General features: G+C 46.8%; 1 protein-coding gene across 1 annotated transcript in view; it reads right to left on the reverse strand.

The window, feature by feature from the left end:
- The window catches only part of LOC148474519 (uncharacterized), an 81,062-nt gene that overhangs the window by 3,322 nt on the left and 51,349 nt on the right, over window positions 1–26,391 (reverse strand). Inside the window, exon 2 of the mRNA XM_088458496.1 lies at window positions 3,699–3,825. Coding sequence (XP_088314622.1) covers window positions 3,699–3,825 — 127 coding nt within the window. The remainder of the gene's footprint in view (window positions 1–3,698; window positions 3,826–26,391) is intronic.

The raw sequence follows: 26,391 nt of genomic DNA on the forward strand, positions 1-26,391 counted from the left end.
TGTCCCGAGAGTGAGGAGATAACAGACAGTCCCAGTGTCCCCTCACTCTGAGGACACATGTAATACAGACAGTCCCAGTGTCCCCTCACTCTCAGGACACATGTAATACAGACAGTCCCAGTGTCCCCTCACTCTCAGGACACATGTAATACAGACAGTCCCAGTGTCCCCTCACTCTCAGGACACATGAAATACAGACAGTCCCGGTGTCCCCTCACACTCAGGACACATGTAATACAGACAGTCCCAGTGTCCCCTCACTCTCAGGACACATGTAATACAGACAGTCCCAGTGTCCCCTCACTCTCAGGACACATGTAATACAGACAGTCCCAGTGTCCCCTCACTCTCAGGACACATGTAATACAGACAGTCCCAGTGTCCCCTCACTCTCAGGACACATGAAATACAGACAGTCCCGGTGTCCCCTCACACTCAGGACACATATAATACAGACAGTCCCGGTGTCCCCTCACTCTCAGGACACATGTAATACAGACAGTCCCGGTGTCCCCTCACTCTCAGGACACATGTAATACAGACAGTCCCGGTGTCCCCTCACTCTCAGGACACGTGTAATACAGACAGTCCCGGTGTCCCCTCACTCTCAGGACACGTGTAATACAGACAGTCCCGGTGTCCCCTCACTCTCAGGACACGTGTAATACAGACAGTCCCGGTGTCCCCTCACTCTCAGGACACGTGTAATACAGACAGTCCCGGTGTCCCCTCACTCTCAGGACACGTGTAATACAGACAGTCCCGGTGTCCCCTCACTCTCAGGACACGTGTAATACAGACAGTCCCGGTGTCCCCTCACTCTCAGGACACGTGTAATACAGACAGTCCCGGTGTCCCCTCACTCTCAGGACACGTGTAATACAGACAGTCCCGGTGTCCCCTCACTCTCAGGACACGTGTAATACAGACAGTCCCGGTGTCCCCTCACTCTCAGGACACGTGTAATACAGACAGTCCCGGTGTCCCCTCACTCTCAGGACACGTGTAATACAGACAGTCCCGGTGTCCCCTCACTCTCAGGACACGTGTAATACAGACAGTCCCAGTGTCCCCTCACTCTCAGGACACGTGTAATACAGACAGTCCCGGTGTCCCCTCACTCTCAGGACACGTGTAATACAGACAGTCCCGGTGTCCCCTCACTCTCAGGACACATGTAATACAGACAGTCCCGGTGTCCCCTCACTCTCAGGACACATGTAATACAGACAGTCCCAGTGTCCCCTCACTCTCAGGACACATGAAATACAGACAGTCCCGGTGTCCCCTCACACTCAGGACACATGTAATACAGACAGTCCCAGTGTCCCCTCACTCTCAGGACACATGTAATACAGACAGTCCCAGTGTCCCCTCACTCTCAGGACACATGTAATACAGACAGTCCCAGTGTCCCCTCACTCTCAGGACACATGAAATACAGACAGTCCCGGTGTCCCCTCACTCTCAGGACACATGTAATACAGACAGTCCCAGTGTCCCCTCACTCTCAGGACACATGTAATACAGACAGTCCCAGTGTCCCCTCACTCTCAGGACACGTGTAATACAGACAGTCCCGGTGTCCCCTCACTCTCAGGACACATGTAATACAGACAGTCCCGGTGTCCCCTCACTCTCAGGACACGTGTAATACAGACAGTCCCGGTGTCCCCTCACTCTCAGGACACGTGTAATACAGACAGTCCCGATGTCCCCTCACTCTCAGGACACGTGTAATACAGACAGTCCCGATGTCCCCTCACTCTCAGGACACGTGTAATACAGACAGTCCCGGTGTCCCCTCACTCTCAGGACACGTGTAATACAGACAGTCCCGATGTCCCCTCACTCTCAGGACACATGTAATACAGACAGTCCCGGTGTCCCCTCACTCTCAGGACACATGTAATACAGACAGTCCCGGTGTCCCCTCACTCTCAGGACACGTGTAATACAGACAGTCCCGGTGTCCCCTCACTCTCAGGACACGTGTAATACAGACAGTCCCGATGTCCCCTCACTCTCAGGACACGTGTAATACAGACAGTCCCGGTGTCCCCTCACTCTCAGGACACGTGTAATACAGACAGTCCCGGTGTCCCCTCACTCTCAGGACACGTGTAATACAGACAGTCCCGATGTCCCCTCACTCTCAGGACACGTGTAATACAGACAGTCCCGGTGTCCCCTCACTCTCAGGACACGTGTAATACAGACAGTCCCGGTGTCCCCTCACTCTCAGGACACGTGTAATACAGACAGTCCCGGTGTCCCCTCACTCTCAGGACACGTGTAATACAGACAGTCCCGGTGTCCCCTCACTCTCAGGACACGTGTAATACAGACAGTCCCGGTGTCCCCTCACTCTCAGGACACGTGTAATACAGACAGTCCCGGTGTCCCCTCACTCTCAGGACACGTGTAATACAGACAGTCCCGGTGTCCCCTCACTCTCAGGACACGTGTAATACAGACAGTCCCGGTGTCCCCTCACTCTCAGGACACGTGTAATACAGACAGTCCCGGTGTCCCCTCACTCTCAGGACACATGTAATACAGACAGTCCCGGTGTCCCCTCACTCTCAGGACACATGTAATACAGACAGTCCCGGTGTCCCCTCACTCTCAGGACACATGTAATACAGACAGTCCCGATGTCCCCTCACTCTCAGGACACATGTAATACAGACAGTCCCGGTGTCCCCTCACTCTCAGGACACATGTAATACAGACAGTGAATGCTGTAAAATGTCACAAAGTAACCTACAACCACTTTATAATACACATAATTACTTTGTTATTGTAAAGTTCTTCTTCATTTAGTCCCATGTAGGACCTAGATTAGCCATGTGGGTGATGGGACGTCAGATCTTTATGACGTGGCATTTCTGTGTGTCAGTCTCTATATATGAGATAAGTGCCCCTGTAATGTGATTTTCTGTAGAGGTGAAGGTGAACCAGAAGGTGCAGAATGCATCATATAATAACAGAGGAGGCCTAACCTCCGGCACCTCGTGGGGATTAATCCTTTTGTCGGGAGAACAATGCAGATTGTAGTCACCCAGACGGCCCGGTGCACCCCTATAACTGGCTCCACACTCCTTCGTATATAAACAATCTCCTCACAAACCCTTTACATGTATTACATGCGTCCTCAGGGTAAAACTAGGTACAGACAATTTTGCGAGCAGTTCTGGCTAAAAAATAACCCAGTGACGTGGTCAATGACGCTGCTGTATTAATTATGCACACCCATAAAACGCCCGTTTTGACCTTTAAGCACGCCTGCGATCGGATCTCCACTCCCCGTTTTCAAGCACCTTCCCCCGTTACCACCCACATACGCCTCCTCCTGTCACTCAAATTATCAGGCATTCGCTATTTTGCGAGCACATGAATTTCGGCCGCACTGACTGGTTTGCGCATGCGTATTACGATCTGTACGCATGCGCAGTTGGACAAACATCGCTCGGAGCGAACGAGCGGCCGCTTACGAGCGGCTCTGTATCAGGCCCATTTTGTCTAACCCACACTCAGCATCACCAATATGCCGACTGCTTCCATTGCACTCTGCCGACAGCGCCATCGCGGCCAGCATACACCCTACAATACTGGGTACATTTGCGCACAAAAGAGCATTTCTGCAGTGGTTGGACGCTGGCTTGTGTCCCTGATGGTGAGAAGAGATTTATTACCCAGAGAGAGGAGGTTTTCATAGTTCTCGGTCATGACGTCCTTGTACATCTCCTGCTGACGCTGGCCTAGGTGCCTCCATTCCTCCTCTGAGAAGGACACGGCCACATCACTGAACTTCAGGTGCACCTACAGAGGGGACAATAGCAAATAAGAGATTAATACAGAATATGAACTGGGCGCTAGAAAGTAATGGTGTCCAACCAATAACATACTAGAAATAGATATCAATCTATAGCATTACGCTGCCGCTCATCTCAATCACTGCAGAGAGAAGTACCAATGGGCTTTCAGCTATAGCTTTAGAACAGATTAAGAACACCTCTATTTGCAGTGAATGGGATTGTATTCCCGGGGTGCCCTAAACCAAATCTCCCCCCCCCCCCCCCCCCGTGGCTAAGAGGAAGGGCCCACATCGTTCTGCATTCCTGCGACGGAATTATGGCAGGTGTCAGTATCTTGACGCATGTCATAAATCCCTAGCCGGCAGCGGGATTGTGACCGGCGGCCCCATAACTACATCCCAATTGGGGTGATCGGTTTAGTCTATGATGCAGGAGGGAAGCCTTCTGGATATTCGAGTTAGATACACTAGCCCCTCAGTCTCAATAATACCCCTTTTACACCAGAGCAAAAACCTGGGTTTTTTCTGGGTCTACCCGGGTCGCAGTTCAGTGTAAAAGGGTCCCTGAAAAATAAGTGACCCAGCAATCCAACCCAGGTAGCTACCAGGGTTGGACCCAGGATGGACCCGGGTAATGGTGCAGTGTAAACGGTGCAACCCGGGTTATCTGACCTGGGTCATGCCTAAAATGAGCTGATTGGTGGTTGTGGAGCATTCACCTCCCACTTTTTATGACCTCACAGGTTTAGCAGGGCAGACCTGAGTTCAGTGTGATCAGGGCTGACCTGGGAGTAACCCAGATCAAAGGTGCAGTGTAAATGGGTCTGACCTGGGTCTGACCAGGGTTGGAAACATGTCCAAAAACCCAGGTCGGACCTGGGTTTTTGGTGGAAAAGAGGTATAATACTGTAGAACTCAACCATTTTTAGGCACCCTGGTTTTCCATGGGTCCCCCATCCTGCCTGCCCGGTCCGACGGTGACACTTTGGGTCGAATATTGGCCACTGTTGGACTTGTTTAGACAGGTTGGGGGCTCAGGCCGTGCCTCGTCCATCCCCCTCTCTCTTTTTATAGAGCTTGTTCACGGTTTCATCTGACATAACACATTCTGTAACGGCCCCCATCCCTCTGTATTGTGTTCTCACCTTATTATTATTGTCATTTATTTATTATTTATTCATTTTTAAATAATATTCCTTTTAATGTTTACTATATATTATATACCCAATATGTATCAAGATAACCAGCATATGGGTTTATGACAGGAATTGCTATCAAAGAAACTAATATATTATTGTGATTATATGTTCATTTATGCATTGGGGCCAATTAAGGGTCCTAAATGTACCAATCTAATGCAGCCTAACCTGATTATCAGCATATTAGATTTTAATAAATGAATATGATTATTAGCATCCTGTGTGTATCGCCATCCAACCATATATTTACTTATGTACTCATTCATTTTTGTGCATATGATACATTCTTAATTGCAGATATCACGATGAACCATGTCTTATTAATTACCAATTACCTGCGGGTATAAATATCCTATACCATGAGAACACAAAGCACCTCTGATGAAACGGCCCCCCCTATTGGCCGGGAAACACGTTAGGTGACTTGCCATTGTGACCTCAGGCCAGGAAGCTGCTGATCAGATAGGGACCACAGCAGCTATAGCACTCCGGTACAGCACAATTCCCCTTCAGCCTGAGGACCTGGAAGTGACGTGCAGTGAGGGCGGAAGTGCGATTCCCTGCACATAAAGACCACCTAGAGAAGAAACTTGTCCGCTCGCCACAAGGCGATATTCCCCCTCTATGCCCACGTGGATGGTAGGGAATGACGTTGGACAGTAGCTGATGATATCAGGGTCCTCTCCGCAAAGGGCATCTAGACACTACCGTACGCCACTCCGCCCATCAGCACGAGGATACCAACTGCGAGCCCAGCAAGTAACCTGGGACCTCGGAGCTGCTGCGGCGCTGGGAGACATAGGGAGCTCAGCCAGCTAATACCGCGGGCCGGGACGCCAGTAGACACGTGGAAGTATTGCTGTGCAGAGGTCACACCCGTCGGCTGACTTTGATGTGGATTCATGTTATGTTCCTACTGTTTAACCCATTAATCTCCCATGCCGACTGCACTTACTAACAGCTAACATGCTAGGACAGACTTCTATCACTGCATCCTTGCACAACCACTTCACACATGGACAGATTTAACCATTGCATTACTGCACAGCTATTTAGTCTGACCATGTGCTCATTGGTTTAATACCGCGATCTGAGACACAAATGGACTCTCCTATATTGGCGTTATTGTACTGTATAATTCATTTATGCATTTACATGATATAGTGTGATTGGGCATTTTTTGTATTCTGATTATTAAAGGCCATCTCCCTTTACCCAGCGCTCGCTCACATTTATTTTTATTAAATAAGAGATTAGAGGTCCCAAATGTCTGTACTAGCTGCATCAGCTGGATTGTGATTCTCTTATTCATTCATCTATACCAGGGCAGGGTTGCCTACCTTTAACATTCTCTTCCCGGGAGAAGCCCGGGTAAGAGATGCAGCAGGGGGCTGACGGGGGCGGGGCTTGACGATTTGCGTAATTAAGCCCCGCCCCCGCGCGGTAAAATTGCCGCGATTTGGCACAATTTACATAGGGGGCGGGGCCAAATGCTGTGATTCATGCAGAATCACAGCTTAAGCCCCGCCCCTTCACGGAGACCCGCGATTGCCGCCGGTATTCTCCTAATTCTGCCCACTTCAGTAGGAAGTGGGCAGAATGCGGGAGAAATGCCTACCCTACCGGGGGTGCGGGGGGGTTACCCGAAAAATCGGGAGCCTCCCGCGAAAACCGGGAGGGTAGGCATGTATGTACCAGGGGTGGGCAGACATTTGGACTCTGTGATCTACTTTTAAAACTAAAAACCTTTTGTGATCTGCCGATCCTGAAAAAGGGGGCACAACCTCGCAGCAAGGAAGGAACAATACACAGTAGTGCCCCTTATGCACAATGCCCACAGTAGTAGTGCCCCTTATGCAATTCCCCCTGTAGTAGGGCCCCTAGTAGTGCCCCTCATGCAATATTCCCAGTAGCGTCTCTTATACGGTGCCCCTTATCCAATGCCCCCAGTAGTGCCCCTTATGCAATGTTCCCAGTAGTGCCCCTTATACAGTGCCCCCAGTAGTAGTGCCCCTTATGCAATACCCCCAGTAGTAGTGCCCTCAGTGGTGCCCCTTATACAGTGCCTCCAGTAGTACTGCCCCTTATGCAGTGCCCCCAGTAGTAGTGCCCCTTATGCAGTGCACCCATTAGTAGTGCCCCTTATGCAATGTTCCCAGTAGCGCCTCTTATACAGTGTCCCCAGTAGTAGTGCCCCTTATGCAGTGCCCCCAGTATTGTAGTGTTCCCACTAGGCTGCCCTCACCGCACCACTAAGACGGCCTGTGGGTGCCATCTTCACCCGCAGGTCACACAGTGTCCCACGGTTGGGGAAATGTGCGGTGACCCGGTCACTGCCAGTGAATAGACGCTTGGCGCATGCGCCCGGCATCTATTCTACATGTCACCAGCGCTTGGGGGCTGCCCGGCGTGTCCGTAAGTGCCGAGCACGTCCCCAAGAGTAATGAAAAGGTTTCGAGTCTTATAGACTTATAGTCGCACCCCTTTTTCGGGTAACGCGCGGAAGTGCCCTCTCTAGCTCTGGTGCCCTGCCTGCCGCCGGAGCTAGAGTGAACACTAGTAGTGCCCCTTATGCAGTGCCCTCAGTAGTAATGTCCCTTATACAGTGCCCTCAGTAGTAATGTCCCTTATACAGTGCCCTCAGTAGTAATGTCCCTTACGCAGTGCCCTCAGTAGTAATGTCCCTTACGCAGTGCCCTCAGTAGTAGTGCCCTCAGTAGTAATGTCCCTTACGCAGTGCCCTCAGTAGTAATGTCCCTTACGCAGTGCCCTCAGTATTAGTGCCCTCAGTAGTAATGTCCCTTACACAGTGCCCTCAGTAGTAATGTCCCTTACGCAGTGCCCTCAGTAGTAGTGCCCTCAGTAGTAATGTCCCTTACGCAGTGCCCTCAGTAGTAGTGCCCTCAGTAGTAATGTCCCTTACGCAGTGCCCTCAGTAGTAATGTCCCTTACGCAGTGCCCTCAGTAGTAGTGCCCTCAGTAGTAATGTCCCTTACACAGTGCCCTCAGTATTAGTGCCCTCAGTAGTAATGTCCCTTACACAGTGCCCTCAGTAGTAGTGCCCTCAGTATTAGTGCCCTCAGTAGTAATGTCCCTTACGCAGTGCCCTCAGTAGTAGTGCCCTCAGTAGTAATGTCCCTTACACAGTGCCCTCAGTATTAGTGCCCTCAGTAGTAATGTCCCTTACACAGTGCCCTCAGTAGTAATGTCCCTTACACAGTGCCCTCAGTAGTAATGTCCCTTATGCAGTGCCCGCAGTAGTAATTTCCCTTACGCAGTGCCCGCAGTAGTAATTTCCCTTACGCAGTGCCCGCAGTAGTAATGTCCCTTACGCAGTGCCCGCAGTAGTAATGTCCCTTATACAGTGCCATCAGTAGTAATGTCCCTTACGCAGTGCCCTCAGTAGTAGTGCCCTCAGTAGTAATGTCCCTTACGCAGTGCCCTCAGTAGTAATGTCCCTTATACAGTGCCATCAGTAGTAATGTCCCTTACGCAGTGCCCTCAGTAGTAGTGCCCGCAGTAGTAATGTCCCTTACGCAGTGCCCTCAGTAGTAATGTCCCTTATACAGTGCCATCAGTAGTAATGTCCCTTACGCAGTGCCCTCAGTAGTAGTGCCCGCAGTAGTAATGTCCCTTATGCAGTGCCCTCAGTAGTAATGTCCCTTACGCAGTGCCCTCAGTAGTAGTGCCCTCAGTAGTAATGTTCCTTATGCAGTGCCCGCAGTAGTAATGTCCCTTATGCAGTGCCCGCAGTAGTAATGTCCCTTACGCAGTGCCCTCAGTAGTAATGTCCCTTATACAGTGCCCTCAGTAGTAATGTCCCTTACGCAGTGCCCTCAGTAGTAATGTCCCTTACGCAGTGCCCTCAGTAGTAATGTCCCTTACGCAGTGCCCTCAGTAGTAGTGCCCGCAGTAGTAGTGCCCTCAGTAGTAATGTCCCTTACGCAGTGCCCTCAGTAGTAATGTCCCTTATACAGTGCCATCAGTAGTAATGTCCCTTACGCAGTGCCCTCAGTAGTAGTGCCCGCAGTAGTAATGTCCCTTACGCAGTGCCCTCAGTAGTAATGTCCCTTACGCAGTGCCCTCAGTAGTAATGTCCCTTACGCAGTGCCCTCAGTAGTAATGTCCCTTATACAGTGCCATCAGTAGTAATGTCCCTTACGCAGTGCCCTCAGTAGTAGTGCCCGCAGTAGTAATGTCCCTTACGCAGTGCCCTCAGTAGTAATGTCCCTTACGCAGTGCCCTCAGTAGTAATGTCCCTTACGCAGTGCCCTCAGTAGTAATGTCCCTTATACAGTGCCATCAGTAGTAATGTCCCTTACGCAGTGCCCTCAGTAGTAGTGCCCGCAGTAGTAATGTCCCTTATGCAGTGCCCTCAGTAGTAATGTCCCTTACGCAGTGCCCTCAGTAGTAATGTCCCTTACGCAGTGCCCTCAGTAGTAATGTCCCTTATGCAGTGCCCTCAGTAGTAATGTCCCTTACGCAGTGCCCTCAGTAGTAATGTCCCTTACGCAGTGCCCTCAGTAGTAATGTCCCTTACACAGTGCCCTCAGTAGTAATGTCCCTTACGCAGTGCCCTCAGTAGTAATATCCCTTACGCAGTGCCCTCAGTAGTAATGTCCCTTATGCAGTGCCCTTAGTAGTAGTGCCCGCAGTAGTAATGTCCCTTACGCAGTGCCCTCAGTAGTAGTGCCCGCAGTAATGTCCCTTACGCAGTGCCCTCAGTAGTAATGTCCCTTATACAGTGCCATCAGTAGTAATGTGCCTTACGCAGTGCCCTCAGTAGTAATGTCCCTTACGCAGTGCCCTCAGTAGTAATGTCCCTTACGCAGTGCCCTCAGTAGTAATGTCCCTTACGCAGTGCCCGCAGTAGTAATGTCCCTTACGCAGTGCCCTCAGTAGTAATGTCCCTTACGCAGTGCCCTCAGTAGTAATGTCCCTTATGCAGTGCCCTCAGTAGTAATGTCCCTTATGCAGTGCCCTCAGTAGTAGTGCCCGCAGTAGTAATGTCCCTTACGCAGTGCCCTCAGTAGTAATGTCCCATATACAGTGCCCTCAGTAGTAATGTCCCTTATACAGTGCCCTCAGTAGTAATGTCCCTTATGCAGTGCCCGCAGTAGTAATGTCCCTTATGCAGTGCCATCAGTAGTAATGTCCCTTACGCAGTGCCATCAGTAATAATGTCCCTTACGCAGTGCCCTCAGTAGTAATGTCCCTTATGCAGTGCCCTCAGTAGTAATGTCCCTTACGCAGTGCCCTCAGTAGTAGTGCCCTCAGTAGTAATGTCCCTTATGCAGTGCCCGCAGTAGTAATGTCCCTTACGCAGTGCCCGCAGTAGTAATGTCCCTTACGCAGTGCCCTCAGTAGTAATGTCCCTTACGCAGTGCCCTCAGTAGTAGTGCCCTCAGTAGTAATGTCCCTTATGCAGTGCCCGCAGTAGTAATGTCCCTTACGCAGTGCCCGCAGTAGTAATGTCCCTTACGCAGTGCCCTCAGTAGTAATGTCCCTTATACAGTGCCCTCAGTAGTAATGTCCCTTATACAGTGCCCTCAGTAGTAATGTCCCTTACGCAGTGCCCTCAGTAGTAATGTCCCTTACGCAGTGCCCTCAGTAGTAATGTCCCTTATGCAGTGCCCTCAGTAGTAATGTCCCTTATACAGTGCCCTCAGTAGTAATGTCCCTTATACAGTGCCATCAGTAGTAATGTCCCTTACGCAGTGCCCTCAGTAGTAGTGCCCGCAGTAGTAATGTCCCTTACACATATAAGACAGATACACACACTGGGCCTGATTAATTACGTATTTGCGCTATTGCGATAGCAGCTGCGATTACGCACACAGGTCCACTGCGAAAAAATGCTAATTTTGCAATTGCTATGCCGTCACAGCCTAACATAAGGACGTCCACATCCCCTCACCCACATCCGTCATACTTAGAAAATATCGCAATCATCGGTAACAATCGGGTACTATCGCAGCCTTACAGGTCTGACCTTACTCTGGAATTACTAACCTCATCGCCCTGAGAGAAAAACCAACCTGCGTATAGGAATCGCAGTGGCAAATTAATGCACGCCCCTGTAATGGCGTTCAAACGCACTGACACACCTGCGTTTCTCCTATCACCCCCCGTCCCCATCACCAAATGGTCACTTCCTGTCAATCACTCTGCGATGGGTCTGCGTAGTCACTGTGAGCACAGCGAGCCCATCGCCACTGCAATGCATACGCAGAACGCAACAATCGGCCGTCTGCGCACGTAATCGCAGTTGTGACCGGTAATAAAACAGGCCCACTGTACTTACCCGACTCCTCGCTCCTGCACCCGCCGCCATCCTATTGCTCCTCCCGCTCGGCACTATGGGAGAGAAGACATGATGTCTCTCCCATAGCGCCCACTGCGGGAGCCGGAAGGCGGAGCTCAGGCCGCCTCTGCAGGGAAGACGCTGCCGGGCGCCCGCTGGTAATAAAATATCAGCGGGCTCCAGGCAAATGGAGTAGGCAGCAACGGCGCATCTCCAGCTCAACGCCGACTAAGCGCATTGCGCCGGCCCAGGGTGCAGCAGCCAATATGGATCTGCCTATTGCTACCGGACGTCCACTGAGTGATATTTTGGCCTCCAATGATGACGTTTTGGACTCGCTGCGAGGGAAGCGTGACACCGAAGTAATTCATCATTGCTCCGGCGAGGGGACAACTGCTCCGAAAAGCAGCTGTCTCCATGGAAAGTATCGCAGCTACTTCTGTAGCTGCATTACTGACCTGCTTCCCGTTGTCCCGGCTATACATGCGTGACATTGGCAAAGCCACCGAGAGGGAGTGAGGAGGCGGCGGAGGGATCGGCTCCAATCCCTCTTCGCATCCCCGGAACGCTTTCTAATAAGAAGGAGCGGGGATCCGAGAACAAGCATCGCTTGAAGGTGGCGCTTGTTCTCGGCAGCAAACTTTTAGTTTTCGGAGTTTGCTGAATACCTGTCCGCATGGTTACCACGCCATTTACCGTTTGATGAATAGGCCCCTAAGTCACCTGTGCCCAAACATGGTTATCCTTAAAACCTGGGCCGTTAGGGTGCCTCGAGGACAGAGATTGGGAACCTCCTGTATTATGGAGTTTGCCAGTGTTTTGGGGAATCCCGGTGGTCTTTGTGGGTGGAGGAGTCAGAGCATCAGGCCCACCTTATCTCTTACAGAGGTCGGTGAAGAGAAGGTATATGGGCACAGATGGCCGCCTGCAGTGCGCACACATGGGAAGACTGCGCAGTAGGAGGAGTAATTAGCCAGGACCGCCCATCTCCTAGATATAAATCTCCCTATTTTAGGTCCACTACAGCGATATATCGATCCCAGCAAATGACAGATCAGTGACCATCATCATCCAGCAATTTCTAACAGCCCATATCTAGAGGGTTTCCATGGCCGAGTGGATTTTGATGGAGACCTCCAAATATGTCTGTCACCTGCGTCAGACTGAGGTTTTGGTGAATTACCAAACTGCATTTTACTTAGAAATATCAGGCAGATGTTGCTGCCTTCCCACTGCCATATCTGTGACATCTGTGCCACATCCCATGTTTTCTAAGGAAATTCTTAAGTCATGTTGTCAACCAAAAAACAAGCTCTCCTGTTATATGCAGGGTAACGTCCCACTGTCCACTGTATGTTATAGGCAGCGTAACGTCCCGCTGTCCACCGTATGTTATAGGCAGGGTAACGTCCCGCTGTCCACCGTATGTTATAGGCAGCGTAACGTCCCGCTGTCCACCGTATGTTATAGGCAGCGTAACGTCCCACTGTCCACCGTATGTTATAGGCAGCGTAACGTCCCGCTGTCCACCGTATGTTATAGGCAGCGTAACGTCCCGCTGTCCACCGTATGTTATAGGCAGCGTAACGTCCCGCTGTCCACCGTATGTTATAGGCAGCGTAACGTCCCGCTGTCCACCGTATGTTATAGGCAGCGTAACGTCCCGCTGTCCACCGTATGTTATAGGCAGCGTAACGTCCCGCTGTCCACCGTATGTTATAGGCAGCGTAACGTCCCGCTGTCCACCGTATGTTATAGGCAGCGTAACGTCCCGCTGTCCACCGTATGTTATAGGCAGCGTAACGTCCCGCTGTCCACCGTATGTTATAGGCAGCGTAACGTCCCGCTGTCCACCGTATGTTATAGGCAGCGTAACGTCCCGCTGTCCACCGTATGTTATAGGCAGCGTAACGTCCCGCTGTCCACCGTATGTTATATGCAGCGTAACGTCCCGCTGTCCACCGTATGTTATATGCAGCGTAACGTCCCGCTGTCCACCGTATGTTATATGCAGCGTAACGTCCCGCTGTCCACCGTATGTTATATGCAGCGTAACGTCCCGCTGTCCACCGTATGTTATATGCAGCGTAACGTCCCGCTGTCCACCGTATGTTATATGCAGCGTAACGTCCCGCTGTCCACCGTATGTTATATGCAGCGTAACGTCCCGCTGTCCACCGTATGTTATATGCAGCATAACGTCCCGCTGTCCACCGTATGTTATATGCAGCGTAACGTCCCGCTGTCCACCGTATGTTATAGGCAGCGTAACGTCCCGCTGTCCACCGTATGTTATAGGCAGCGTAACGTCCCGCTGTCCACTGTATGTTATAGGCAGCGTAACGTCCCGCTGTCCACTGTATGTTATATGCAGCGTAACGTCCCGCTGTCCACTGTATGTTATATGCAGCGTAACGTCCCGCTGTCCACTGTATGTTATAGGCAGCGTAACGTCCCGCTGTCCACTGTATGTTATAGGCAGCGTAACGTCCCGCTGTCCACTGTATGTTATAGGCAGCGTAACGTCCCGCTGTCCACTGTATGTTATAGGCAGCGTAACGTCCCGCTGTCCACTGTATGTTATAGGCAGCGTAACGTCCCGCTGTCCACTGTATGTTATATGCAGCGTAACGTCCCGCTGTCCACTGTATGTTATAGGCAGCGTAACGTACCGCTGTCCACTGTATGTTATATGCAACCTAACGTCCCGCTGTCCATTGTAGGTTTTAAATATATATATATATATTTATATTAGGTGATTTTGTGCTAAAAACCAACAGAGCAACAACGGAGCCTCCACAGACCACTCAGCGGATATCGGACAAAGGGAGGAAATTAAATAGCCGCGATAATGTGATAACTTTTGCCTATACACGCTCCTGTGTTTCGCACAATCCAATTCCGAAAGCCGCGTTACCTGTGAAGAGAATAGCTGAAAATGGGGAAGTCTGCCTGTAACCCCCCAAAAAAGGGAAACTGAGATAGGAACACAATATAAAAGTGTATTAGTGACACTAATAAAAGTATTAGGGGTTCTTAAATTGTGTCAAATGGCTGTTACCGCAGAAATGACATATTATTGCCCTTAAATAAGCTAATTACATTTTTTTGGGCTGAATTACTCATTAATGAGGGTGTCCCAGTCGTTCTGAACCAAGGGCCTGATTCAGAGCCGGACGATATTTGCGGTCGTTCGTTCTCAAAATAGGGGTGGCTATTCAAATGAACCGTTCGCTCTTTGCGGTCTGTTCACGCCTCTAGGTCTGAACGAGCGTACAAAACATGCGGTCGTTTTTTTGCAAACTACGCCCCCTGGCCGCTCGCATCCTTCATCATGTCCGCTATTTATTAGATTAATCGAGTACATCGACCAGCGTATGAACTGCTCGCTATTCTTGTGGTTGGTTTTTGCTACCACAATCTTGCGAGCAGTTCTGACTATACAATAACCCAGTGACGTGGTGTCAATGACGCTGCTGTTTTAATTATGCACACCCATAAAACGCCCGTTTTGACCTTTAAGCACGCCTGCGTTCGGATCTCCACTCCCCGTTTTCAAGCACCTTCCCGTTACCACCCGCATACGCCTCCTCCTGTCACTCATATTAGTAGGCATTCGCTATTTAGCGAACAAACGATTTTCGGCCGCACTGACTGGTTCGCGCATGCGTATTACGATACGTACGCATGCGCAGTTGGGCAAACATCGCTCGGAACGAACGAGCGGCTCTGAATCAGGCCCCAAGTCCAAACTTTTTTTTTTTACCCTAAAAAAGGGCTTTTGCACAACCCATAACCTTCCCAAGGGGTGCGATGTACACTTTTCGGATAAATTTGCAGATGCAAAAATTGAGGCGAATAGGATCACCCGATAAGTACAAATTCACACGATAAGCCATTTTACGTTCCAAAAAGCGGCTTATTATGGCTAATTTAATTCCCCCCATAATAGTCGTTATAAATTCTCATTATAATTTTATTCCCAAGATGCAGTTTTGTTGTCATATACTGTATATACAGCGTAAGTGAGGTTCCTGTAATACTGAGACACAGAATCCTTTCCGCTGATCACTTACTGTATGATGGGGTCTCTACACCTGCAGGTACACTCACCATTTCCCATATGGGAATAGCCCCCGCTCCTGTAATTATCCTGAGGTGCCAGCAGTCCTGACACCCCCAATGTACCAAACAGCCCCCAACTGCCACTAACTGACCTTCCCACATGTAACAGCCCTGACACCCCCAATGTACTCACAGCTGTATATTGCACAGAGCTGTGTATATGTGTGCTGTGTGTAGTGTAGCACTGCATAGTACTGGGTGTGAGTATATAGTGTATATTGCACAGAGCTGTGTATATGTGTGCTGTGTGTAGTGTAGCACTGCATAGTACTGGGTGTGAGTATATAGTGTATATTGCACAGAGCTGTGTATATGTGTGCTGTGTGTAGTGTAGCACTGCCTAGTACTAGGTGTGAGTATATAGTGTATATTGTACAGTACTGTGTATATGTGTGCTGTGTGTAGTGTAGCACTGCATAGTACTGGGTGTGAGTATATAGTGTATATTGCACAGTACTGTGTATATGTGTGCTGTGTGTAGTGTAGCACTGCATAGTACTGGGTGTGAGTATATAGTATATATTGTACAGTGGTGTGTATATGTGCTGTGTGTAGTGTAGCACTGCATAGTACTGGGTGTGAGTATATAGTGTATATTGCACAGTGCTGTGTATATGTGCTGTGTATAGTGTAGCACTGCCTAGTACTAGGTGTGAGTATATAGTGTATATTGCACAGTACTGTGTATATGTGTGCTGTGTATAGTGTAGCACTGCCTAGTACTAGGTGTGAGTATATAGTGTATATTGCACAGTACTGTGTATATGTGTGCTGTGTGTAGTGTAGCACTGCATAGTACTAGGTGTAAGTATATAGTATATATTGCACAGTACTGTGTATATGTGCTGTGTGTAGTGTAGCACTGCATAGTACTAGGTGTGAGTATATAGTGTATATTGCACAGTACTGTGTATATGTGCTGTGTGTAGTGTAGCACTGCATAGTACTAGGTGTGAGTATATAGTGTATATTGTACAGTGCTGTGTATATGTGCTGTGTGTAGTGTAGCACTGCCTAGTACTAGGTGTGAGTATATAGTGTATATTGCACAGTACTGTGTATATGTGTGCTGTGTGTAGTGTAGCACTGCATAGTACTAGGTGTGAGTATATAGTGTATATTGCACAGTACTGTGTATATGTGCTGTGTGTAGTGTAGCACTGCATAGTACTAGGTGTGAGTATATAGTGTATATTGTACAGTGCTGTGTATATGTGCTGTGTGTAGTGTAGCACTGCCTAGTACTAGGTGTGAGTATATAGTGTATATTGTACAGTGCTGTGTATATGTGCTGTGTGTAGTGTAGCACTGCATAGTACTGGGTGTGAGTATATAGTGTATATTGCACAGTGCTGTGTATATGTGTGCTGTGTGTAGTGTAGCACCGCATAGTACTGGGTGTGAGTATATAGTGTATATTGCACAGTACTGTGTATATGTGTGCTGTGTGTAGTGTAGCACCGCATAGTACTGGGTGAGAGTATATAGTGTATATTGTACAGTACTGTGTATAATGTGTGCTGTGTGTAGTGTAGCACTGCATAGTACTGGGTGTGAGTATATAGTGTATATTGCACAGTACTGTGTATATGTGTGCTGTGTGTAGTGTAGCACTGCATAGTACTGGGTGTGAGTATATAGTGTATATTGTACAGTACTGTGTATATGTGTGCTGTGTGTAGTGTAGCACTGCATAGTACTAGGTGTGAGTATATAGTGTATATTGCACAGTATTGTGTATATGTGTGCTGTGTGTAGTGTAGCACTGCATAGTACTGGGTGTGAGTATATAGTGTATATTGCACAGTATTGTGTATATGTGTGCTGTGTGTAGTGTAGCACTGCATAGTACTGGGTGTGAGTATATAGTGTATATTGTACAGTACTGTGTATATGTGCTGTGTGTAGTGTAGCACTGCATAGTACTAGGTGTGAGTATATAGTGTATATTGCACAGTACTGTGTATATGTGTGCTGTGTGTAGTGTAGCACTGTATAGTACTAGGTGTGAGTATATAGTGTATATTGTACAGTACTGTGTATATGTGTGCTGTGTGTAGTGTAGCACTGCATAGTACTGGGTGTGAGTATATAGTGTATATTGCACAGTACTGTGTATATGTGTGCTGTGTGTAGTGTAGCACTGTATAGTACTGGGTGTGAGTATATAGTGTATATTGCACAGTACTGTGTATATGTGTGCTGTGTGTAGTGTAGCACTGCATAGTACTGGGTGTGAGTATATAGTGTATATTGCACAGTACTGTGTATATGTGTGCTGTGTGTAGTGTAGCACTGCATAGTACTAGGTGTGAGTATATAGTGTATATTGTACAGTACTGTGTATGTGTGCTGTGTGTAGTGTAGCACTGCATAGTACTGGGTTTGATCTATAGTGTATATTGCAGAGAGCTGTAAAATGTGCATAGTGCTGAGTATAGTGTATACTGCAAAGTGCAGGGTATGCGAGCTCTGTATAATATATATTGCACAGTTTAAGGTATACAGTATGTGATCTCTATGTAGTGGATATTGCACAGTGCTAGTGTCCACTGTGCAATATACACTATAGATCACACCTAGTACTAGGCAGTGCTACACTACACACAGCACACATATACACAGTACTGTGCAATATACACTATATACTCACACCCAGTACTATGCAGTGCTACACTACACACAGCACACATATACACAGTACTGTACAATATACACTATAGATCACACCTAGTACTATGCAGTGCTACACTACACACAGCACACATATACACAGTGCTACACATATACACAGCACTGTGCAATATACACTATAGATCACACCTAGTACTATGCAGTGCTACACTACACACAGCACACATACACAGTACTGTACAATATACACTAGATACTCACACCCAGTACTATGCAGTGCTACACTACACACAGCACACATACACAGTACTGTGCAATATACACTATAGATCACACCTAGTACTATGCAGTGCTACACTACACACAGCACATATACACAGTACTGTGCAATATACACTATATACTCACACCTAGTACTATGCAGTGCTACACTACACACAGCACACATATACACAGCACTGTGCAATATACACTATATACTCACACCCAGCACTATGCAGTGCTACACTACACACAGCACACATATACACAGTACTGTGCAATATACACTATATACTCACACCCAGTACTATGCAGTGCTACACTACACACAGCACATATACACAGTACTGTGCAATATACACTATATACTCACACCTAGTACTATGCAGTGCTACACTATACACAGTACTGTGCAATATACACTATATACTCCCACCTAGTACTATGCAGTGCTACACTACACACAGCACACATATACACAGCACTGTGCAATATACACTATATACTCACACCTAGTACTATGCAGTGCTACACCACACACAGCACATATACACAGCACTGTGCAATATACACTATATACTCACACCTAGTACTATGCAGTGCTACACTACACACAGCACATATACACAGCACTGTGCAATATACACTATATACTCACACCTAGTACTATGCAGTGCTACACTACACACAGCACATATACACAGCACTGTGCAATATACACTATATACTCACACCCAGTACTATGCAGTGCTACACTACACACAGCACATATACACAGCACTGTGCAATATACACTATATACTCACACCCAGTACTATGCAGTGCTACACTACACACAGCACATATACACAGCACTGTGCAATATACACTATATACTCACACCCAGTACTATGCAGTGCTACACATATACACAGCACACATATACACAGCACTGTGCAGTATACACTATATACTCACACCCAGTACTATGCAGTGCTACACTACACACAGCACACATATACACAGCACTGTGCAATATACACTATATACTCACACCTAGTACTAGGCAGTGCTACACTACACACAGCACACATATACACAGTACTGAGCAATATACACTATATACTCACACCTAGTACTATACAGTGCTACACTACACACAGCACACATATACACAGTACTGTGCAATATACACTATATACTCCCACCTAGTACTATGCAGTGCTACACTACACACAGCACACACATACACAGTACAATATACACTATATACTCACACCTATTACTATGCAGTGCTACACTACACACAGCACACACATACACAGTACTGTGTAATATACACTATATACTCACACCTAGTACTATGCAGTGCTACACTACACACAGCACACATATACACAGCACTGTACAATATACACTATATACTCACACCTAGTACTATACAATGCTACACTACACACAGCACACATATACACAGTACTGTGCAATATACACTATATACTCACACCCTGTACTATGCAGTGCTACACTACACACAGCACACATATACACAGCACTGTGCAATATAAACAATATACTCACACCCTGTACTATGCAGTGCTACACTACACACAGCACACATATACACAGCACTGTACAATATACACTATATACTCACACCTAGTACTATACAATGCTACACTACACACAGCACACATATACACAGTACTGTGCAATATACACTATATACTCACACCTAGTACTATGCAGTGCTACACTACACACAGCACACATATACACAGTACTGTGCAATATACACTATATACTCACACCTAGTACTATGCAGTGCTACACTACACACAGCACATATACACAGTACTGTGCAATATACACTATATACTCACACCTAGTACTATGCAGTGCTACACTACACACAGCACATATACACAGTACTGTGCAATATACACTATATACTCACACCCAGTACTGTGCAGTGCTACACTACACACAGCACACACATACACAGTACAATATACACTATATACTCACACCTAGTACTATGCAGTGCTACACTACACACAGCACACATATACACAGCACTGTACAATATACACTATATACTCACACCTAGTACTATACAGTGCTACACTACACACAGCACACATATACACAGCACTGTACAATATACACTATATACTCACACCTAGTACTATGCAGTGCTACACTACACACAGCACATATACACAGTACTGTGCAATATACACTATATACTCACACCCTGTACTATGCAGTGCTACACTACACACAGCACACATACACATTACTGTGCAATATACACTATATACTCACACCCAGTACTGTGCAGTGCTACACTACACACAGCACACATATACACAGTACTGTACAATATACACTATATACTCACACCCAGTACTATGCAGTGCTACACTACACACAGCACATATATACACAGTACTGTGCAATATACACTATATACTCACACCTAGTACTATGCAGTGCTACACTACACACAGCACACATATACACAGCACTGTGCAATATACACTATATACTCACACCCAGTACTATGCAGTGCTACACGACACACAGCACACATATACACAGCTCTGTGCAATATACACTATATACTCACACCTAGTACTATGCAGTGCTACACTACACACAGCACACATATACACAGTACTGTGCAATATACACTATATACTCACACCTAGTACTATGCAGTGCTACACTACACACAGCACACATATACACAGTACTGTACAATATACACTATATACTCACACCCAGTACTATGCAGTGCTACACTACACACAGCACATATATACACAGTACTGTGCAATATACACTATATACTCACACCTAGTACTATGCAGTGCTACACTACACACAGCACACATATACACAGCACTGTGCAATATACACTATATACTCACACCCAGTACTATGCAGTGCTACACGACACACAGCACACATATACACAGCTCTGTGCAATATACACTATATACTCACACCTAGTACTATGCAGTGCTACACTACACACAGCACACATATACACAGTACTGTACAATATACACTATATACTCACACCTAGTACTATGCAGTGCTACACTACACAGCACATATACACAGTACTGTACAATATACACTATATACTCACACCTAGTACTATGCAGTGCTACACTACACACAGCACACATATACACAGCACTGTGCAATATACACTATATACTCACACCTAGTACTAGGCAGTGCTACACTACACACAGCACACATACACAGTACTGTGCAATATACACTATATACTCACACCTAGTACTATGCAGTGCTACACTACACACAGCACATATATACACAGCACTGTGCAATATACACTATATACACACACCTAGTACTATGCAGTGCTACACTACACACAGCACATATACACAGTACTGTGCAATATACACTATATACTCCCACCTAGTACTATGCAGTGCTACACTGCACACATACACACAGCACACATATACACAGTACTGAGCAATATACACTATATACTCACACCTAGTACTATACAGTGCTACACTACACACAGCACATATACACAGCACTGTGCAATATACACTATATACTCACACCTAGTACTATGCAGTGCTACACTACACACAGCACACATACACAGTACTGTGCAATATATACTATATACTCACACCTAGTACTATGCAGTGCTACACTACACACAGCACATATACACAGCACTGTACAATATACACTATATACTCACACCTAGTACTATGCAGTGCTACACTACACACAGCACATATACACAGTACTGTGCAATATACACTATATACTCACACCTAGTACTATGCGGTGCTACACTACACACAGCACAAATATACACAGTCCTGTGCAATATACACTATATAATCACACCTAGTACTATACAGTGCTACACTACACACAGCACACATATACACAGTACTGAGCAATATACACTATATACTCACACCTAGTACTATGCAGTGCTACACTACACACAGCACACATATACACAGTACTGTACAATATACACTATATACTCACACCTAGTACTATGCAGTGCTACACTACACACAGCACATATACACAGCACTGTGCAATATACACTATATACTCACACTTAGTACTATGCAGTGCTACACCACACACAGCACATATACACAGCACTGTGCAATATACACTATATACTCACACCCAGTACTATGCAGTGCTACACTACACACAGCACATATACACAGCACTGTGCAATATACACTATATACTCACACCCAGTACTAGGCAGTGCTACACTACACACAGCACATATACACAGCACTGTGCAATATACACTATATACTCACACCCAGTACTAGGCAGTGCTACACTACACACAGCACACATACACAGTACTGTGCAATATACACTAGATACTCACACCTAGTACTATGCAGTGCTACACTACACACAGTACTGTGCAATATACACTATATACTCCCACCTAGTACTATACAGTGCTACACTACACACAGCACATATACACAGCACTGTGCAATATACACTATATACTCACACCCAGTACTAGGCAGTGCTACACTACACACAGCACACATACACAGTACTGTGCAATATACACTAGATACTCACACCTAGTACTATGCAGTGCTACACTACACACAGTACTGTGCAATATACACTATATACTCCCACCTAGTACTATACAGTGCTACACTACACACAGCACATATACACAGCACTGTGCAATATACACTATATACTCACACCCAGTACTATGCAGTGCTACACTACACACAGCACACATATACACAGTACTGTGCAATATATACTATATACTCACACCTAGTACTAGGCAGTGCTACACTACACACAGCACATATACACAGTACTGTGCAATATACACTAGATACTCACACCTAGTACTATGCAGTGCTACACTACACACAGTACTGTGCAATATACACTATATACTCCCACCTAGTACTATACAGTGCTACACTACACACAGCACATATACACAGCACTGTGCAATATACACTATATACTCACACCCAGTACTATGCAGTGCTACACTACACACAGCACACATATACACAGTACTGTGCAATATATACTATATACTCACACCTAGTACTATGCAGTGCTACACTACACACAGCACACATATACACAGCACTGTGCAATATACACTATATACTCACACCTAGTACTATGCAGTGCTACACTACACACAGCACATATACAGTACTGTATAACACTATATACTCACACTACACATGTCAATATACAATATTTAACTTAACTAACTCCTCCCAATTGGCTTAAACATCATGAAGCTGTCAGAGGGATCCATGGAGACTGTAATGGCTCTTCCCAGCCCTTCATCCCTGCTCCGCGTCTCTGAAATGAAGAGGAGGATCTAAGGTAATGGGCTCTATTTATCAACATTATTTTTAGTAAAATAAAGTGAAAAAGGCTGTTTTGTGTTGTCACACCCTTGTCACATTATGTTAGTATCACCTATAGTTATTACAGGGCAATTGGAGTAGAATTCGTAAAATTCTACTCCAACCCCTAGTATCACTTATTTTTAGTAAAGCAGATCGCATTTCCCATAACTGTAATGGGAAATGTGATCCGACCAGAGTTACTAAAAATAAATATCGGGGGAAGCCCTGTGATAATAATGCCACCTGGAGGTGGCGTTATCCAGGGTCTCCCCCAGTTACCGGACTCCTGGCCTGCTCTAACGGGGAGAGCAGAGTCGGGTGTCAGTCCCAGTAATCAGCTGTGTGGTCTAAACAGACCGCAAGCTGATTACTGTAAAAAAAAAGAAAAAAAAAAAAAAAGAAAAAATTTACTTACCTGACTCCAGGGACCGGTGATCGGGCCTCCGGTGATGACTCCCCTCCATTCAGCTGGTCTCCCACAGTGCACTGCTGCCCGGTCATCAGGTGATCGGGCAGCAGTGCAGTATGGGAGATCATCTGACCGAAGGAATGGAGAACATCACCGGAGGCCTGCAGCATGGTAAGTATAAGTAAGGGAGAGGGGGGTGGCGGGGGGAAAGGGGGGTCCGCGATCGCGGGGGGCAGGGCTTAGCACCGGGGGGTGGGGCTTAGCACCGGAGGGGGGTAGCAGCAGCGACCGGTCAGCGCATGCGCGGGCACTTACTCACGGTATTTTTTGTGAAAATACCGTGATAAGGCTCCGAAGGGGATTAGCAGGAACAGAGCTTTATCGCAAGCTCTTTCCCTGCAAGGGATTTGTAGTAAATCCCTGTGATATTACCTGAATTCGCAATGCGAATTCACTCAGTAATATCACACTACAATCTGCATTACCAGTGCGGATTGTAGTAAATAGAGTCCAGTGAGAGAACAGGCCAAAGGATGGGCGGGTACCACCGGGGTGAATGATAGGGATGGGTCATCGAAAGAAAACATTGAATACAAAACATTATTTAGCTATAAACATTGGTTCTCTGGAACCGATGTTTTTGTTTTTTTAAAGCAAACGCTATACTTAAACATATAACAGACTAATACACTTTTAAAATAATTCTTAGACTAGGTCTATCTTCATGGAGGCAAACAGTAATATACACACACACACACAGAACACACATATATACACACACACACACACACAGAACACACATATATACACACACACACAGAACACACATATATACACACACACACACAGAACACACATATATACACACACACACAGAACACACATATATACACACACACACAGAACACACACACATATATATACACACACACACACACACGGTGCAAAAATGCTGCAGTTTTAGAAGTAAAGTAAAACCAGTTTTGTGGTAAATGTAACGTATTATTGAAGGTGTCTTATGGGGCCTATCCGTTTGCCGACTTTCTGCACAATGCGACCAAAACCAGGAGGTTTTGCTTTTTTTTTTTCTGGGAAGGGGGCATGGCCATGCCTCCTGCGATTAGGCCACGCCCCCTATTACCCGGGCACGCCGCAGCTCACAGCAGGCCTGCGCGTGCACGCTGGGTCCTTGCCGACCCCGACTATCTATCGAACATGCCCGTCAACTTGACGACGGTGGTCAGGTTCGGCATGTTAACCACTTGCCTGGCATGGTGGTATCAGATACGACCATACCAGACTGGGCTTTCCCTGACATGGCAGTATCTGATACGACCAATCAGAGGCGCCCAATGGGCGGCTTGCTGAAAGTTAAATTCCAGCAGCCGCCGATCTCAGAGGGACCTCCCGGTGACTCTGCTCCCTTGATCCTACCCCTGCGCCAATCACTGCTGGAAGCAGTGCTCAGGCAGCCCCATGCCAGCGGCCCCCCTCAACCGGCAGCTGTAGAGGAGCCGCTGGTCAAATGCACAAAGGCTGTCCTCCTCCTTTCCCCCCTCCTCCTCAGCCACCAGCAGCTGCTCTAGCCAATGGATATGGGTCCCACTCCCACTGGGCAGCAAGCACGGTGCTGTCCCTCCCACCCATGTATATACACAGAAGAGCCCTGCATATTTATATATATATATTTTACATTTTTATATTGGTATTATAGGCAATTTTGTTTTGATTATGGCGGTCCTGTATCGATCAAGACTCGATACAGGGCCTCCGATTAGGGATGGCCACTGACCATCAATGAATTACAAACTATCGATGGTCTATGACCAATAACAAGTTGTTGTACCATTGCTGCTGGTCACCAATACTGTACCATCAATGGCACCCGAACCGATGTTAAGGAAGCATCGGTGGCTGCGATCTAACACAAGCGATGATTTTTTTATTGATGGTTGCCACTCGAAATATAATCATCGATTGTTTGAAACTGCAGTCACCGATGTTTCCTTAACATCGGTTGGGGCTATCATCAATGGTGCAGCTGTCAATAACCATCACTATAGTATACCATAAATTGTGCTATTTTTTGGTATACTGTGTTTAAAAAAACAAAAATGAATTCATAAAATAGTGATGGATAAGTTCTAAAAAGATGTTCTTGACCTAATTCAGCCATAAAAAACACCCGAAAA

This window comes from Taudactylus pleione, unplaced genomic scaffold (assembly GCF_031769625.1).
Source record: "Taudactylus pleione unplaced genomic scaffold, aTauple2 ptg000838l, whole genome shotgun sequence".
Taxonomy (NCBI): Eukaryota; Metazoa; Chordata; class Amphibia; order Anura; family Myobatrachidae; genus Taudactylus; species Taudactylus pleione.